The 15,953-nt window shown below is 40.4% G+C and overlaps 1 protein-coding gene across 1 annotated transcript in view; it reads right to left on the bottom strand.

The window, feature by feature from the left end:
* INO80 (INO80 complex ATPase subunit) overlaps positions 1-15,953 on the bottom strand; it is a 102,556-nt gene that overhangs the window by 24,716 nt on the left and 61,887 nt on the right. Inside the window, exons 26-27 of the mRNA XM_007460159.1 lie at positions 11,958-12,085; positions 1,462-1,556 (exon numbers count right to left, since the gene is read on the bottom strand). Of these exons, the coding sequence (XP_007460221.1) occupies positions 1,462-1,556; positions 11,958-12,085 (223 nt within the window). The remainder of the gene's footprint in view (positions 1-1,461; positions 1,557-11,957; positions 12,086-15,953) is intronic.

The raw sequence follows: 15,953 nt of genomic DNA, 5'->3' as shown, positions 1-15,953 counted from the left end.
ATTCCTGGAGAAAACATAGGCACCCTGGGGGAAACATAGTCTATAGATCTTGTATGTAAGATTCTTGTTATTTGGAGCTCTGAAGGTTGGACTAGATAAGGACATAGTGAAATGTATGTCATTTGATTTCAAAATCAAGGAAAGATAAAGATCAGCTGGTAAACTTTTTTGGGGGTGGGGAGAGGTGCACACAGTATGGAGTGCTAGGAGGCACTACTATGATTACACATGTCTCACTCAAATAATCAATTTAAGAATCAGTCGAAAGCTTCTGCTAGGTAAGAAGCTAAGTTAGGTCATCTACCACCTGCTTCAGGTAACAAACTAAAATGGGTCCAAAGCAGCTCTTCCCCTCCATTGTTGGTCAAACAGGCACCTGAACGCAGAAGTAGTTTCAACCTAGGAGTTATTGGTCTGAGTATATACTGTAAACCAAAACATCAGGATGTATCTCCTTCCCCATACTGTGTTATAAAGGACCGTGCAATAACAAAAATTCTCAATCAGAGGATATTCTATGTTGAACTACGGATTTGTTTTATGCTGACGTAAAACATGCTTTAAAACTGAAATGAAAGAAACTAAAAATTGCAACCTAAATACAAACGGCTATGTGCTTAATTTTCTACCCAAGAATTCCAAAGTTAAATATTAACAGACTACACAATTAAAGACCAAAAATTCAGAATTGTTCTGACTTACAGAACATTAAGATCTACTCTATTCCTTAGTTCTCCAGGTCTAAGGAAAATTAAGGGTGGAGTTCAGGAGACCTGTCACTAGCAGAGGCCAGCTTTCTCCTTGGAGAGAGCAGTAAGCAGACCCTGCTTATTACAATGAGAACCTGCACTTGGGATAATTATGGCTCTGTAGGCCATCAGCATCCAGCAGGCAGTATTTGAAATTTCATAGGCTCATTATCAGGTGGAAGAAGTACTATAACTAAGAGCTGGCAGATGAACAGATTGCACACTACTGCAATTTGTCATACTGCACTGTACTACTACAATATTAGAGGGGAAGCAGGAAAAAGCAAGTATTTTTCTTTTCTTTAAACTTATACAAAATGAAATAGGTAAGCAAAAACAAAAAGAAAATCATCTGTAAGTCAATACCCAGAGATAGCCATTGTTAACATTTAGGAATATAGCCTTGTGGACTTTTTTCTATGTATATATTATTCACATAAGAGGGATCCTGGTTCATACTCAGAAATCATTTCTTTTATTGCCCAAAAAAACAGGCACTGATTTGGCACTAAAATTACCAACTATTCATTTCCTCTCTCTTTCACAGACACACAAATCTAAACCACTATAAGCAGATCTAGCTACCTCATAAAATAGCAGAAATTATATCATGATTGTTTAACAATCTGAGATGTGTTGGTATTTCTTTTAACTCACCATCTCAACTACAGGAAAATCAAATGACCATTTTTGTAATTCCTATTAACATTACCTGGTCTGAAAATCAGCAACCATGTCCCGCCTCTCTGAGATCTTGGATGAGCCATCAAGCCTCATGTAGGTATGCTTCCTGTAAACCACATATTCCTGCCAATCAGAGTAAAAAGATATAATAAGTTTGATGCAAATTACTGCATTCTAGTTTCCACAAGCATCTACCCACCTCATCCATATCGGGGGCAAGTCATTCTATCCAGAATGAGGAGAAAGCAATCTCAGAAGTACAGGAATTTGATTCGTAAATGAGTTTATTGTCAGTGTGCGAAAATAGAGGGTACCCTGAAGATTACAAGAACTCTCAATTTCAACTTAGAAACTAATCTTATTCCTGCAGATTTCTGTAGGTTTTGTAAAAAAACAAACTAAACAAAACGAAATATGTAAACCAAAATGGCTTTTCAGTCACTAACCAGATGTCCCTCATGGCGATGGAATAGCCAGTTTTCTTTCAGCAACACCCACCCCAATGGGTTTCTCTCCAGCAAATTCTTGCTGACCAAAGTCCTTGAATTTACAACCTAAGCTCCCTTCTCCCAGCACAGCACACATCACTGTTAAGGGAGGCCTAAGCATCAGAATGAACAGAAGACAAGGTAACTTTCCATGGCAGAGAATGTTCTTGGCATTAGCTGTTAAGAGGAATTAAAACTTTTAAGAATGGAGAAGAGATTTCAAGAGATGCAATAGAGGGTATGTATCTCCATTCTTGGAAGCTGCAATTCCTCTTACAGATATGTCCAAATGAGCACTGATTTCCTTTCTTTACCCCGATTATATGGATTATGTTTCAAAAAGTCCACTTGCAGAGGGACTGTTACCAAAACCTAATACAGGGACTTCCCTGGTGGCGCAGTGGTTAAGAATCTGTCTGCCAGTGCAGGGGATACGGGTTCTAGCCCCAGTCCTGGAAGATCCCACATGCCACAGAGCAACTAAGCCTGTGTGCCACAACTACTGAACCCACATGCCTAGAGCCCGTGCTCCACAAGAGAAGCCACCGCAATGAGAAGCCCGTGCACTGCAATGAAGAGTAGCCCCCGCTCGCTGCAACCAGAGAAAGCCCACGCGCAGCAACGAAGACCCAAGGCAACCAAAAAATAAAAAGCTAATACAGCTGCCTATTTATAAGAAACACCATGAAGCAGTTTTTTCAGTTCAAAGAAACCTTTTTCCTATTGAAAAAGACTAATAATTTCTACATTTGGGAGACGTTTCTATTAATTTTCTGTGGTTGAATGTTCTTTCACTGTAGTATTCTCATTATGGACCTCTTATACCTGGCTGGGTACTTCAGCACAGAAGGTTACAGTTTGGAATGACTGGTACAGTGTATGTGGCAGCACTCTTAGAGTAAGTTGATATATATATATGAAATATATATGTGTGTGTGTATGTATGTATGTATGTATGTATGTGTGTGTGTGTGTGTATATATATATATATATATTTCTTTTTCTTCCTTTTTTCACTATTTCCTTCTGTCTCCAGGTGGTTCTTTAAGGGCTTTGGTAATCACGGGGGGGCGGGGCAGAAAATATTCAGTCAAAGCAAGCTTCACATTTAGTGGTAGAGCCCTATAATGGGAATGGGTTAATGGCAGAAGAGTAGGGGGTGTTTAGATGAGGAATTCAGGAAAGAAGATGAAACATGACAGCATGATGATGGTCTTTAGAGGCTCACTATACCTGGGCAGCTAATCCAATCAGGAGATGTTGCCATCCAGAACAACAAAATACCTAGATTATAGAGAGACAGTCCACAGATTTGAACTTTAACCAAAAGGTGGGTTTCCTGCATAGGCACTGCACTCTTTTGCCTTATGAACCAGAACTTCCAACTTTAGTGACAGGACTGATGAATGAACCTTCTTGTAGATCTTGCTGTTCATATCATTTATATATCAAGGTCAGAACAACATTAGAGATATTAATCCTAGGCCATAATCAAACCAACACTGATCATAGACAACCTGTTACTGAGGCAACGGAAGTGAATCTTTCTCATTTGCTGCTTTAAGCCTTTGCTCTCTCACCCAGGGGAATAGTGGGATTTCAGAAGGCTTAGTTGAGTTTAGATCCTATTTCAGTAAATAGCTTCAAAACAACAAGTAAATGGACATGGAAACAGCAGTTAAAAGCAGAACAGAGGAATAGCTATATCCTGACAATACAGAAAAACATCTATAAGATAAAGACTGAGCTAAAAAGGCAATTCAGTATTTCTTTCATTCACAAATTCTGGCTACACCAAAGCTATCCTAGACAGCTCTCTAGAACTCTAGGCTATTTGGGAAAGATAGGTAATTTAATCAAATGCTCATCTGGAAAGAAAAGCCTTATTTTTTCAAATTGTTAATTTCAAGAACTGTTCCATTCTTAGTTCAGTTCTCCTATGATCCTAAAAACACCTAATGATTTAACATAAAATTTAATTCTATTTTTTTAAAATAAAAAGACAAATTCTAACAACAAATGATTTGATAGTAGTCATAGTACTTTTGAAAAGTTAGTTTAAAAATCTATTTAAAAAAATCTATCCCCACTTAACAATCTCTATATCAAAAGGTTTTCTAATGGCTTTCTAATATCCATCTTAAGAGTCTTGCTTAATATATCCTTTTCAAAGCCAGTAGCCGAGACTGGTTAATTAGTAACTATTTGCTGAGTTTTGCAGTTAAGTGTCTTTTATTTTTATTTATTTATTTTTTAAACAAACTTTATTTATTTATTTATTTATTTATTTATTTATGACTGTGCTGGGTCTTCTTTGCTGCGCACAGGGTTTCTCTAGTTGCGGTGCGCGGGCAGGCCTTTCATTGCAGTGGCTTCTCTTGCTGTGGAGCACAGGCTCTAGGGTCGCGGACTCTAGAGCGCAGTCTCAGTAGTTGTGCTGCATGTGCTTAATTGCTCCACAGCATGTGGGATCTTCCTGGACCAGGGCTCGAACCCATGTCCCCTGCACTGGCAGGTGGATTCTTAACCATTGCGCCACCACTGAAGTCCCTTAAATGTCTTTCAAGGATGGCACAGCATTCTCATTCATCCCCCAATAGTCTGTAATTCACTCCCATGCCTGAGGACCACTGCTGGATGACTACTGCTTACTGGATGACTTTACTGTGTTTTGTAGGAACCGTGTCATGTTAGCATTCCTGTGCATTAAGAAGGGCTTATGGTACAGAAAGGCCAACCGTTACCCAGTTCTTCCTGACACTTGGCACTCTGTAGAAACCAAGGGCATTTCTAACCCAAGTCTACTTGGGTTATCTAGGAAAAGCTCAGAAAATGATCCATCAGTATGATTAAATTTCTTGGAACCTTGTAAACCAAGAATTCCTTTCCACTTAAAGCAGTGAAGAAAAAAGAGAAACCAAATGTAGACCTTCCCCTCCCAGAAGTCTCATAATTTAGTATCCTCCCTTAATTAAATAAATGTGAACACCAGTATTCTCAAGTGGATCAATAACCACTAACCAAAGTAAGCTCTAATTCTGCTTGAACTAATAAAATAAAGATTATGGCTTTTAACATTTAGGAAGTCTTTAGACCTATACAGTTCTAGTAGATACTATTTTAAAAAATTATTGAAGAAGCCAAAGGGGTTATGGACAAGATGTACTCTTGGCATCTGAGTAGTGATTTTCAGCCGGGATTAAAATTCCTGGGTCCCACCCCAGGAATTCTGACTCTGTAGGTCTGGGTTAGGGCCTAGATCGGTTTATTTTTAAAAAGCTCCAAAGATGACTGCAATAGATACCCTATTTCTAGAGCTAAGAACAACCACTCCAGAGGAAAGGCAGGGCAGGGTCCCTTAGAATCATGCTATCTCAGCATGGCTCTCAGATGAGCAACACATGAAGTTTGTTAGAAATGCAGAACTGAGGGGCACACCCCATATCTAGTAAATCAAAATCTGCATTTAAGAGGTGTGACTTGTAAGTACATTTACACTGTTATAGAACATACCCTTATGCTATTTCTAAAGCACTGGAACACTTTTTTCAAGAAAACTCTTATATGGAATCCCTCTAATATAAAATAGATTTTTAAAAAAATTACTATTCTAGCTAACAAAGAAGGGTAGGGAGTCCAGGCCCCACCTGTTTAATGTCTACACCTAGGTCTCCTGTCCTGTACCCAACCCCATCAGTTGAAAAACCACTGTCTTAGAATACAAACTGAGAAGACAGGTCAGTTCTGGAACACATCCCTAAGTCCTACTTTTTGAGCAGTAGCATGTGAACAGAGCTATTAGCATAACTCAAAATAGTTTCAGCAAGTGCCTCTCAATCCTTTAAAGTATACTAGATGGGCTTCCCTGGTGGCACAGTGGTTGAGAGTCCGCCTGCCGGTGCAGGGGACATGGATTCGTGCCCCGGTCTGGGAAGACCTCACATGCCGCAGAGCGGCTGGGCCCGTGAGCCATGGCCGCTGAGCCTGTGCATCCGGAGCCTGTGCTCGGCAACGGGAGAGGCCACAACAGTGAGAGGCCCGCGTACCGCAAAAAAAAAAAAAAAAAAAAATAAAATAAAATAAAGTATACTAAATAAAAGCAAACATTCACACACCCAGGGGCGTAAAACAAAGGGTCTAGGTTCACCTTGTAGTAGTGATAACGATGACGACTAGCATTTACTGAACATTTACTAAGTGACAATCACTATTCTGTGTATTTTACCTGGTTTTGCTTATCTAATCCTCACTATAGCCTTTCAGGTAGGTGTTATTATTGTCACTCCCATATCTTATAGATGTTAAGCAAGGTCTCTAAAGTGACACAGGCAGTAGGCATGGAGCTAGGATGGGAACTCAAGTAGACTAGATCCAGAGCCTTTAGCTTAACCCCTCCACCTACTGCTTCCCAGACAGAACAGAAGCTCACTACCACTAGCGGGAAAAAAAAGGGGAGGGAGAAGCCCCACAAGGTTCTTAATATATTATGACTATAACCCCCATCCATGATCATCATAAAAAAAGGGTAACTGGGCACTTGAAAAAATAAAGGCAAATGTTTATATATCCCTAACGCAAACCTTCCACTCTGAGACTTCTTCTCTATTTCAAAGTTGTCTCTGATGTTCATTTTATCCCAATTTCACTGTCACAGAAAAATCTGAGGGGAAGACTCAGTATGATCCACAAACCTGCAGACCTAGTGTAACTTTATTTTCCTGGACATGCCCCTTTCCATCTTTGGTGTATATCACCGGCAAAAAGTGAGGCTCCCCTCAACGTCTATTACAACTTCTCTTTTGTCCAAGCAAATTGCACCAAGTGAAATATGATAGTTATCCTTCCCTTATCTAATATAGAGCCCTCTGGAGCAATCACAAAGCATTCATGGGCCCACCATAATCTGCCTTCACCCTACTTGTTATTCCCCTTTCTTCTATACCATATGCTTCAGTTATGCTAAACTACTCCCCACTGCCCAATGTCTTGTACCTTCCCACGTCTGTGCCTTTTTACATCTGGTTTCCTTAGTCTGGAAATGCCCTTTTTCCTCATCGTTGAAATTCTATTTAAGTTCAGTTCATATGTCACCATATGTGAAGCCTTCCCGAAGTGACCCAGTTGGAAATAAATGTATCATCCCTCTTGCTATCTTCAGCTCTCTTTATGCTTTATTTTTGGCATTAGTATCAGGGTACACTTGACAGTTATTTGTGTGAGACATATATAAACATACATACATAAATCCTTCACTAGATTCATCTCTTAAAGTCAAAGACCACATTTAACTGGTATTTACTTCTGCCTAGCACAGTGCCTCGCTCATAGTTGGCATGAAAAAGAAATGAACTAAACAGAATAAATATAGTGTGGTTGTAAGCAAACACATTTCTTTCTATTACTTCTAAGACCTAATGAAAATGCTAGTTAACAGTGACCCCAATTTGCTTTTCATTCCACGGAGCAGTTTTAAAATACTCAGTTTCCCTGTATGTTCAGAATCACAGCTCCCAAAGGTTACTTGGAGTTCTGAGAAAAGCCAGCCCATAAATGATAGAATGTCTGTTTGGGATGAATCCTTCCCCAGTGAGGTACTTGCTGACTAGGCAAGTTACACAACCCAGTGTCTCAAATATCATCATTAGCTATGGATTATCTGTATTTAATTCTGTGTTGCATTATTTTCATATATTGGTGTAGTGCAAGATTTGTCTGGGTTTCAGTACTTAACAATCACACATACAGCACCAGTTGGCTGACCCTTTCCAAGTATTTCTGTATCGCATAGAAAATACTGAGGCTTATTTCCTTGAACTACAGACTCAGTTGCTTGATGCAATAGGAATGAATCTCAAAAGAGATGACTCAGAGATAATGTAAGTCATCTGTAGTGAGTTAAAAGCTCTCTGCAACTACTAAACTATGGGGAGGGATGGGGAGTATCCCAAACTATAGGGTAAAATGGTGGTGGTGGGAAAAGTTTTGTCTGACATCCAGTTGGATGCCACCATCCCAAAGGCATAGGGGCTATGTCTGTGTCCATAGTACCCCCATCAGGCAAGACCCTGTATGTGACTCAGGAAATAAAAATAAACTGATAACATAACTTAGTGACCTGTGATATCCTCCCTTATTTATGTCCTTGACTTCTACCCATGGCACACTAAAAATTCCTGGCCTTGGAAATTAAGTAGTCCCCTTTTTAAATCCCCTATCTGGAAATACTATTTGGATACCATGGGACAAGATGAAATATTTCTGAATATAGAATTCTATTTGGAAGAAGATCTGATATATTCACTTGAAATTTAAATTAAAGTCAGATTTTTGCCCAAGAGAAGGAGGCTATCAATCACTTTAGAAAATACTGAGCAAATACAAAGTGCTTAGAACTAGTATTTTTCACAAAATGGAATCCTGGCCATACAAAAGTGTGTGAATTTTTACTATCTTTTAGTTCTTCTGAGTCACAGAAACAGAAAAACACATAGCCAAGGCTAAGGCACAGAACAAAAAAAACCCAAGAAGGCTGTTAGATAAAAGAGATGCTGACATGCTCCACAGCTACACAGCAGAGCTTCAACAGCCCCATGTGAGCTCAAATTCCTGCTCTATTGCAAGTTTTTCTTCCATCTTTTTTTTTTTTTTTGCGGTAAGCGGGCCTCTCACTGCTGTGGCCTCTCCCGTCGCGGAGCACAGGCTCCGGACGCGCAGGCCCAGCGGCCATGGCTCAGGGGCCCAGCCGCTCCGCGGCACGTGGGATCCTCCCGGACCGGGGCATGAACCCGCGTCCCCTGCATCGGCAGGCGGACTCTCAACCACTGCGCCACCAGGGAAGCCCCTTCTTCCATCTTTGATATACAGGGTACAAGATGTCAAGGGAAAAAGAGAATACTGAAAACATTTTTTTTTAATCTAAAAAAACAAACAAGCAAACAAAAACCACAACACTCTGAGAATGAAGAAGCAAGGCCAAGGGTCAAGGTATTTTTTAAAATTAATACTAGGTCATGTTTTAAAGTGGAACATGGCTCTAATGAATGTTTACAATGAAAGCTTCCATCATGAAAGTGACTGAAAAACCCATAATACTCTTCGAAAAGATAATGAAAAGTAGACCTAATCCTGCACTGTCCTAAAATCCACAATACATTTACATTTCTATAAATGATTAGACAAATATTAAACATTGTGGGCACTGTAATTCTATGCCCACAAAATATATTTGGAGGGGCTTCCCTGGTGGTGCAGTGGTTGGGAGTCCGCCTGCCGATGCAGGGGATGCGGGTTCGTGCCCCGGTCTGGGAGGATCCCACATGCCGCGGAGCAGCTGGGCCTGTGAGCCATGGCCGCTGAGCCTGCGCGTCCGGAGCCTGTGGTCCGCAACGGGAGAGGCCACAGCAGTGAGAGGCCCGTGTACCGCCAAAAAAAAAATATATATATATATATATATGTATATATATATATATATATATTTGGAGGACTAAACTCTTGGAATACAAAACGTGGTTCATTTGAGTAAATAATATTAAAACACATAAATAGACTGAAAAAAAGAAACTTTAAAATTTAATGTTGAAGGAAAAAGAATAGTATAGTAGTAAGGAAACTAGACAACAGTTTCATTTTAATTTTTCAGTACAAACAGTTGCAACATATTCTGGCTTCAACATCCTAGAAGCATGTTACACACATGGCTAAGGAATGTTAGCAGTTGTGAAATTCAGGCTTTGAATCTGCTTTTCCCTAATTTAGAATTCCCCATAGAGCAATGCAACTACATTTAAAGAAGATTCTCAAGCTGCCTTCATTGCTAAGCCTACCCACATCCCCTCTAAAAATCCTGCTGGATTATAGACAGACAGGAAGTGACCCTGGTGGGTAGTGTTCACAGCACTCATACTGAACAAAACTCATTATCATACTTTGAATTACTTATCTTAGTGATTCTTATGAGTACCTAAAAGTGTGCAATATACAGAATAAGGGACTAAGATGCAGGACTGTGTCACTTAACCTACCCACACTTGCCTTCATCTACCAGAGCTAGCTGATTTTTTGGTGGCTCACCCCCTTTTCCTTGGAACTTCCCTTATAATGTGAATCAGCTTTTAAGACCCTATAATATATGGATATATAGCCTTGGGAAAAAAAAAGATTATTAACTCCCTTACAAAATCCTTAGCATATTATACTACCTTTTCTATAATTCTTATCAGTGAAAGATTACTATTTCATCTATACTTTCCTGACTCTTCAGGAAAAGGCAAGTGCACTTTATCTAAAAAGAGTCCCACTGAAAGAAAGTTACTCATATTGTTTTGGCGGCTGACATCATTTAGTTTGAACAAAATTTGTTTTTTGGCTGCATTGTGTCTTCGTTGCTGCTCAGGCTTTCTCTAGTTGCGGCGAGCAGGGGCCACTCTTCATTGTGGTGCGTGGGCTTCTCATTGAGGTGGCTTCTTGTTGTGGAGCACGGACTCTAGGTGCACAGGCTTCAGTTGTTGCAGTGCATGGGCTCAGTAGTTGTGGCTCATGGGCTTTAGAGCACAGGCTCAGTAGTTGTGGTGCACAGACTTAGCTGCTCTGCAGTATGTGGGATCTTCCTGGACCAGGGCTCAAACCCAAGCCCCCTGCATTGGCAGGCAGATTCTTAACCACTCTGCTACCAGGGAAGTCCCTGAACAGAATATTAAGGATGCAGGCAGTCCTTTTATTTTCGATTATTGCTGTTAGGACCTTTAACATAGTCAAGATTAACATCAAACACAACGGCTTAATCACGGTGACTCACAGTCACTTATAAGGATTTTTTCCATCATTTAGAAATAGATGACCTATTCACAATACAAAAAGGCAGAAACTTCTGCCTGTTGACAGCATTCCAGAGGCTAAACACTTTTTATTAAACATGAAACACAGTGATTAAATTGACCTCAAATATTATTTGTTATGTCTCTTGCTAAAAGAAGTTGCCTGATTATTTAAGAGCCTGCCACCGAATTTAGATAAACTCACTGCAAAATTCAGTGAGCCAGCCTTGGCTTCTGAAGAACCTAAAATTCTCCCCTACTGCTACCCTTCATTCCTTCTGCACTGATAGAATCTCTACTCCCTTATTCCTAGATAGGGATAATCATGGTCCAATTTCCACTTATTTATTACCAACTAGTCCCTGGAGTAGCAGGGTTAAAATTTAAAGGCTTATTAAATATGTAAAACACACCAAAAAACATGAGAATATTTATACACTACTGACATCCAGATGCTTTAGCCTCTCAACAGATGGCTTTCCAACTTTCTTGCAGGAAAAACTTACTCTAGTGGTCTGTGATTATTTGTCCTCACTTTCACTCCTGTTTATATGTCCATGACTTTCTTTCCCTCAAATAATAAGCCACTACTTCAACAACAAGAAAGCAGAGAGAATGTCAACTCAGAAGTAATAAAAGAAACAAAATCTGCCCTGCATAGTAAGACAGAGCTGTATCTTTCACCATAACCCAATGGTTGTCAACTTTGGTTATATATTAGAATCACCTTGGGAGCTTTTTATCCTAATGCCTAGGCCTCATTCCATACTTCTTACATAAGTATCTCTGAGGATGGGACATCAGTATTTTCTAAAGCTCCCCCAAAAGACTGCAAAATGTAGTCAGGTTGAGACCCACTACACTAACTCAGGATGAATAGCTGCTCTCTAATAAGAACTAATCCTAAATCTTGTTTTCCATACAGAATTTCAGAGGACTTTTCAAGAAATTGCTAGGATCTGATCTGCTTTAAAATTCGGGAATTTCTTCACTAGTAAAGGAAGGGAGGAGGGGGATTCTATTTCACTGATACAAGGAAGGAGGAAGAAGTCCTTTGCACACTTTCATATCCGCCAGGAGTTGCTTCTCCTCCCCATATAGATGGTCAAATCATGAAGACAAGTTTTGGGTTCCCATTAAGCAGGACTGACATTAGTCGTACATCTATGATTCCTGCAATTTAAACGTCAAAGTGCCCTAGTCCCCAAGGTTCTTTCTCCTACCTCCAGCAGGTCTATCATCCTGGTCATCTGGGAGTAGATAAGGACCCTATGTCCTTGAGACTTGAGCCGAGTCAACAGGACATCAAGGGCATACAGCTTTCCACTGTCAGTGATGAGGCTCTCCTTGCCTAGGGAGAAGAAAAGGGGGGAAGCAGGAAATTATATTTAATTGAAGCAGCAAAATCACTCACTGCAAAGCTGTATGCAGCCAAAATTACTGCAACCAGGACGCTTGTCATCATGAGAGCAGGAAAGTACTCTAGAGAAGAATGCAAAGCACTGTTAAATCATATCCAGTAGTGCTCTGGGAAGAAATATCCTGAAGTAGGGAGGTGTAGGTCCCCTCCCAACTGACAGTTCCCAATCAGACATCTGCTGCTAAGGCATCTGAAAGTTTCCCTGCTCCACATTTTTTTTCCCCCCTGCTCCACATTTTTATTCAAGAGACAGCAGGTATAATGTGGACATCTAAGAGTAATATCCATGCCAAACCTGCTGTAAGTGACCTGAGAAATCTGTTTTTCCTTTGTTCATCTTATCTCTAGGTATCTGTTTCTACTAGTCCTGTGGCTACATGGTTTACCTCCCAAAGGCATAAGAATGTAGAGAAACAAGGGCTGCTCTTGCCTGCCACTAAAGACACTTGAACACCAAGAAATGCACTAAAAACCAAAACCAAAAACAAAATTTAAAAAAAACCCTCCCTCTCTTGGATGATTTCAAATAGGTTGGCTGGTAAATGTCATTATCCTAAGTTGAAATTTAATAAAGACACTAGGGCTTATTCAGCTTTTCAGAAAGACTGACTTTGGGTTTCTGTGAAATGGAAGCTGCTTTCACTCACTAATTTGTGCTTCCTCCTTCCTCTTCCCATTAAAAAAAAAAAGGCATTTCAGCCAAAGATCTTTAGAGAACACTTAACTCACAAATTTTCATCTTATCCATTCAGTATCATTGAACTCCCATCACATTTCAGGAAGTAGAGTTTCCTGTTTGCAGACTGGTCCATAAACATACCCTAAACAATTGCTGCTACTAGGAGGGGAAGAGATGAAACTTAAGGGGCTGGGAGATGTAATAGTATGTTTGCAAGTGGCTGTGGGATGCAAAAAGAGAGACAGAAAGGCTAGAGAGCTCACATACACAGCTAACTACTAAAAGTAAAAAAAGAAAACTGTTAAGAAAAACATACTGTCTACCTTTAGTTTTGGGTTTGAACCTGTGGTTTTTCCTCTGAACTACAGAAGCTGACTGTTGAGAGCAATCCAAAAGTTTTCAACTGTCATTTCTCTGTTCTCGCCACTATCTGCCAAGTGCACAATTAATTGTATAAAGCGAATGAGAACAGATGTGCTGACAGCACCACAACAAATCATCAGCCACTCTGTTTCTGCTACAAAGCTACAGGTCCTGGATGTTTACTCCTCTGCACTGCAGCCTGCCTTTTCCCACCTTCGGAACATTGCCAGGCCACATTTCTTCCTCCACCACCCCCTCCCTGACACTGTGGCATACACCTTTGTTCAGCCTCTTTGTTTGGTCCTGTTTAGATTATTGAAATACTCTCCTTGTTGGTCTCCTTACCAACGCAATCAAATGACTGCAGCTGGGACAGAACCGATTGCTAAGCCCTCTTGCTGGCACCAGACAAGGGGGCCGATATAAATTCCCAGTCTGATCAGGCAGCAATGCTTTCGTAACAACTTCAAGGATTTCTTCTTGCCAATTACCCTTCTCCTTTAATTGGGTTCCCTGAGGTCCCTCAATTTTGATAGCTCCTAAACATTCCCTAAAGAGGTACCAATCAGCTTCAGACAGTAAGTTTCTTTTTTTCTCATTAAAAGCACAGGAAAGTGAAAAAAAGAAACCCATATATTTTTCAGTCACTGAGTGAGAGTGGGCAAGCTAAGCACATCAGATTTCTGCAGCCTGCTTATCTCCTCTTTCCATTCGTATATAGTCCCTCAACACAAATATTTAAGCATATACAAATCTGTCTTGTGTCTGAATATTCAGAAGCTTCAATTCATCTCAAAATCATGATTTAATGGTTTTCATGCCTTCCTGCTTCCCACATCTACTTTACTTTGCAAGCAGAAAAAACTGATGCTAGGATTAGGAAAACTCAGAGATGAAGATGTACACTTAGAAGAGAACTCTGATGCACCTAAAAGAAGAAGTCGCACCTGTTGTTAGCTTGTTATTGTTTAGGTGGGGGAGGTGGAAGTGGATGGATTGAATTTCTTAGGATTTGCCTGAAGGAAAAGGTCCAAGAAGAAAGTGACATCAGCAACAGCCTTAAAACACTTAAGCAGAAAAAAACAGTTTTCTTTCACTGCACACTGTTGCCTTCTGGGCCTGGCATCCATTACCCAATTTTCAGGAGCTACCAAAGTTGCACTGGACAAGAGCACCACCTGTTGCTAAGCAGGGCATAGAGCCAATAAGAGCACAATTCCCTAGAAATTAGGCTGACTCTGCCATGCCAAGTCAAACCTGTGCCCAGCCCCTTCTTTCAAAAAGAAGCTCAAAAAATGTTGAAATGAAAAGACCTACGCTACTTTCTTGCAATCTTTCCTACAATCCTACAGTACAATCTTACAGTATTTTCACTTAGATACAAGCTCTTACTGACCACAGTATAAGATCCTGGTCACTGACAAAATGAATGTATCCAATGGCAGTAAAATTAGGGTAACAGATAAAATAATATCTCCTTTTTCCAAGGAGAGGAGACTTTTGAAGGGATTGTACACACTTCTCTTGGTGAAACACAGAGAGACATTCAAGGTGTGAAATCCAGAAGATTTTGGTCAGTCTCTCAAGGAATATAATAAAACCAACCCTTCCCAGGGAAACAGAAAATGTAAAAGTATAGAGGAAAAAGAGATAAAATACAGGTTCCAGTGACCCCTCCACCCCCCACTGCCCTGCCCAGCCAGTCTACTGAGCACAATGGGGTCAGTGAGGAGCTGGTTGGTTCTCACAGTAAACAGCCAGTGAGGCTGGTGCTTTTTATCGATGCAAAGAGAACTCAGACACTTCCTGCTATTTAAACAAGGTCCATTTTTCTTTCAAAGAACAGGAAAAGCCACAAGAGATTCCCACAGCGCCAGCAATAAGCCTTCTCCTTCTGTACTGGGAACTTAGGAGTCAAAATGAAAAAGGGAGAAAGAAGAAATAAGGTGTTATCTTGCTTCTTTTAACACCTGTACTCATCTTCTGCCGGGGACTCTGTGGTTTCCAAACCTGCTGGCTTCTATTCCTCTATTCCAACTACTATTCAGGCCTGCTTTACACCTGGGTTTTCCCCTTATTTTCTAACAATATACCTTCACCCACTGCTTTCACCTGTTTTAAGTCAGATATGAGGCCATATACATATTGCTCTTGTACACAAAACGGTATCTTCCAGTTCAAAGTACCCCCAAAGCAATTAACAGGTTGACCCAAAGTCCTTCGACACTTGACAAAGTTAACATTAAATGGAAAAGCCAGGCCTTAAAGCCTATAACCCAGTTATCTCTTAGAAATAGCAGAGCCTCTCTTTTGAACCCTTAACTCTAGTTAACTTCCTTTACATGCCAGTAAGATGAATACAATCAAAGCATCAGAGAATTTGGACAACTGAAACGAACATGGTAGCTTTAAGCTACCACTCCAGTGTGCCTGCAGGTGTAAGCAAGGAACATAAGCCTATGGACCCTGTGTTCGGTTTCCTTAAAAGTAGTCTCACTAAAGCAAAAATGAAAACCTAGTTTCCTTTCAACCCTTGACCTTGACTCTAGTAGGTCTGGGAATCCGCTAGCATTTTGGCACAAAACACTGTTTTTCTTCTGGTTATCATTCAGATCTCTAGTGCTTCGTGCAGGACACTGTTTATGCTACTTAAACTAGGCTTTCTGTGAGTGACGACATTCTCATTCATTCCACTGGCAATTGCACAAGACGACTGTACTCACTTGACCTGAAGCCTTTCCTAGCAAGTTTATTTCC

This window comes from Lipotes vexillifer, unplaced genomic scaffold (assembly GCF_000442215.2).
Source record: "Lipotes vexillifer unplaced genomic scaffold, Lipotes_vexillifer_v1.1 scaffold408, whole genome shotgun sequence".
Taxonomy (NCBI): Eukaryota; Metazoa; Chordata; class Mammalia; order Artiodactyla; family Lipotidae; genus Lipotes; species Lipotes vexillifer.
The sequence above is the reverse complement of the archived record's forward strand: the minus strand, read 5'-3'. Positions and strand labels throughout refer to the sequence as shown.